This window comes from Nicotiana sylvestris, chromosome 5 (assembly GCF_000393655.2).
Source record: "Nicotiana sylvestris chromosome 5, ASM39365v2, whole genome shotgun sequence".
Taxonomy (NCBI): domain Eukaryota; kingdom Viridiplantae; phylum Streptophyta; class Magnoliopsida; order Solanales; family Solanaceae; genus Nicotiana; species Nicotiana sylvestris.
The window spans coordinates 124,551,440-124,553,183 of NC_091061.1; the positions used below are offsets into that span (position 1 = coordinate 124,551,440).

The 1,744-nt window shown below is 38.9% G+C and overlaps 1 protein-coding gene across 1 annotated transcript; it reads left to right on the forward strand.

Moving 5' to 3' along the window:
• The first annotated feature begins 224 nt into the window (after positions 1-224).
• Positions 225-1,130, forward strand: LOC104224897 (putative gamma-glutamylcyclotransferase At3g02910). Its single transcript, XM_009776615.2, has one exon. The coding sequence runs from the start codon at positions 440-442 to the stop codon at positions 962-964; it is 525 nt and encodes a 174-aa protein (XP_009774917.1). The 5' UTR covers positions 225-439; the 3' UTR covers positions 965-1,130.
• The last annotated feature ends 614 nt before the right edge of the window (positions 1,131-1,744 follow it).

Here is a 1,744-nt window from a genome sequence, read left to right on the forward strand (position 1 = left end):
CTTGAATACATTAATGACTTTAGATTCCTGAAATTTGGAAAGATCTTACTAAATTACTACTGCACTGCTTTAATAAAGAGTCCAGTGTTTATTTGGGAAAACCAAATTCAAGATGAACTCTAAAGGTGTGTTTGTGGGGGAGTATTCAGACATTTTAGAGAGTATTTTTTTAACGCTTTATTTTTAATAGCTTTTTTCGGGAGCAAAAAATACTTTCTTTGCAAGAAATTCTCTAAAAAACGAATTTTTTCGAACAACTATATAAAACCCCACAAGATAATTTAGAAAAGAAAATCAGAGTTGCACCGTCATTGCTGACTCACAGATCCAGTGACCCAGGGTCCACAAGAATAGATCCCGGACCCACGTTTTCTCATGTAAATTTATTAAGTTCATTAGTCTTTTCACTTTTCCGAAAAAATCAGTTACTCCAACGTTAATGGCGATCACAGAAGGCGCCACCAAAACCGATTCGCGGTTAATTTTCACGTACGGAACCCTAAAGCGCGGATTCCCCAACCATTTCCTGATGGAAAATCTGATCGGCGCAGGCGATGTCGTTTTCGTCGGCGAGTACACGACAGTGGAGACCTTCCCGCTCGTCTGCGGGCCCTACGGGATCCCGTACCTGATCAACATCCCCGGGTCGGGTAACCGGGTCAGGGGCGAGCTCTACAAGGTGAATGGCAGAGGGCTTGGGCCGCTGGACGATCTGGAAGGGATCGAGAGAGGCCATTACGAGAGGCTGCCGGTGATCGTCGCCGGAGACGGCGGTGAGAAGGTGGTGGCGGAGGCGTACTTCGGGCACAAGAGCTTTGGAGAAGGAATGTGGAAGAGGTGCGGAGAATTAGGGTTTGAGGAGTTCACTATGGAAATGGGGGAGAAATATGAGAAGAAAGAAGACAGGCCTCCCAATAATGATTTTCTTCAAGATATTAGAGATTTTATCTCCAATGGGAACTGAGATTGTAATATTCTCCTCTCTTAATTAAACTTTTTAGTTAGATAATTAATAAGAAGAAAAACACATGATTATGTCATTGTCATTATTGCTATTATGTCTACGGCAAATGCTTTAAATTGTATGGAAACGATTATTGTGAGAAACAATTCTATAACTTCGAAGCCTATATTGTAGAACTCTAATTTCTGTTTGTTTTTTCTGTATTTGTTAATTAGTTTGGATTATTATTGCCGTAACATTATTGCCTGTACATACATGAGTGCGGAACCATACTATTGTTAATTTTTACTAAAGTTACTAAAATAAGTGTAAAAAAAAAAAGTTACCAAAGTATATATAACGCCACTAATAATGGCGCTATATAGTAACGTTAACTGTACTGTTACTGTATAGCGCCACTATTAGTGGCGTTATACTGAGAAACTTACATAGCGCCATTAATAGTGGCGCTATATGTCTTTTATCCTGACCCCACCAATAATGTCCGGGTTCAATAATTTAAATGTGTATAACGCCACTTTTTGTGGCGCTATATACAAAAAAAAAAACCCGGCTAGCCATTTTCTATATAAACATCTTATAATCGCTCCAACATCATTCAAAATTTATTTTTTAACTCTTCTTGCTTTCTATTGTTGTTAAATTCTCCAGCATTTTTTCATTATGTCTGAAGAACGTAGAATAAGAGTATCATTATATTGGGGGGGTGAGGTTGTGATGGAGAATAACTCTGTGGGCTACAGTTTACCTGCTAAGTGTAATGTTAAATTGCCACTTTCA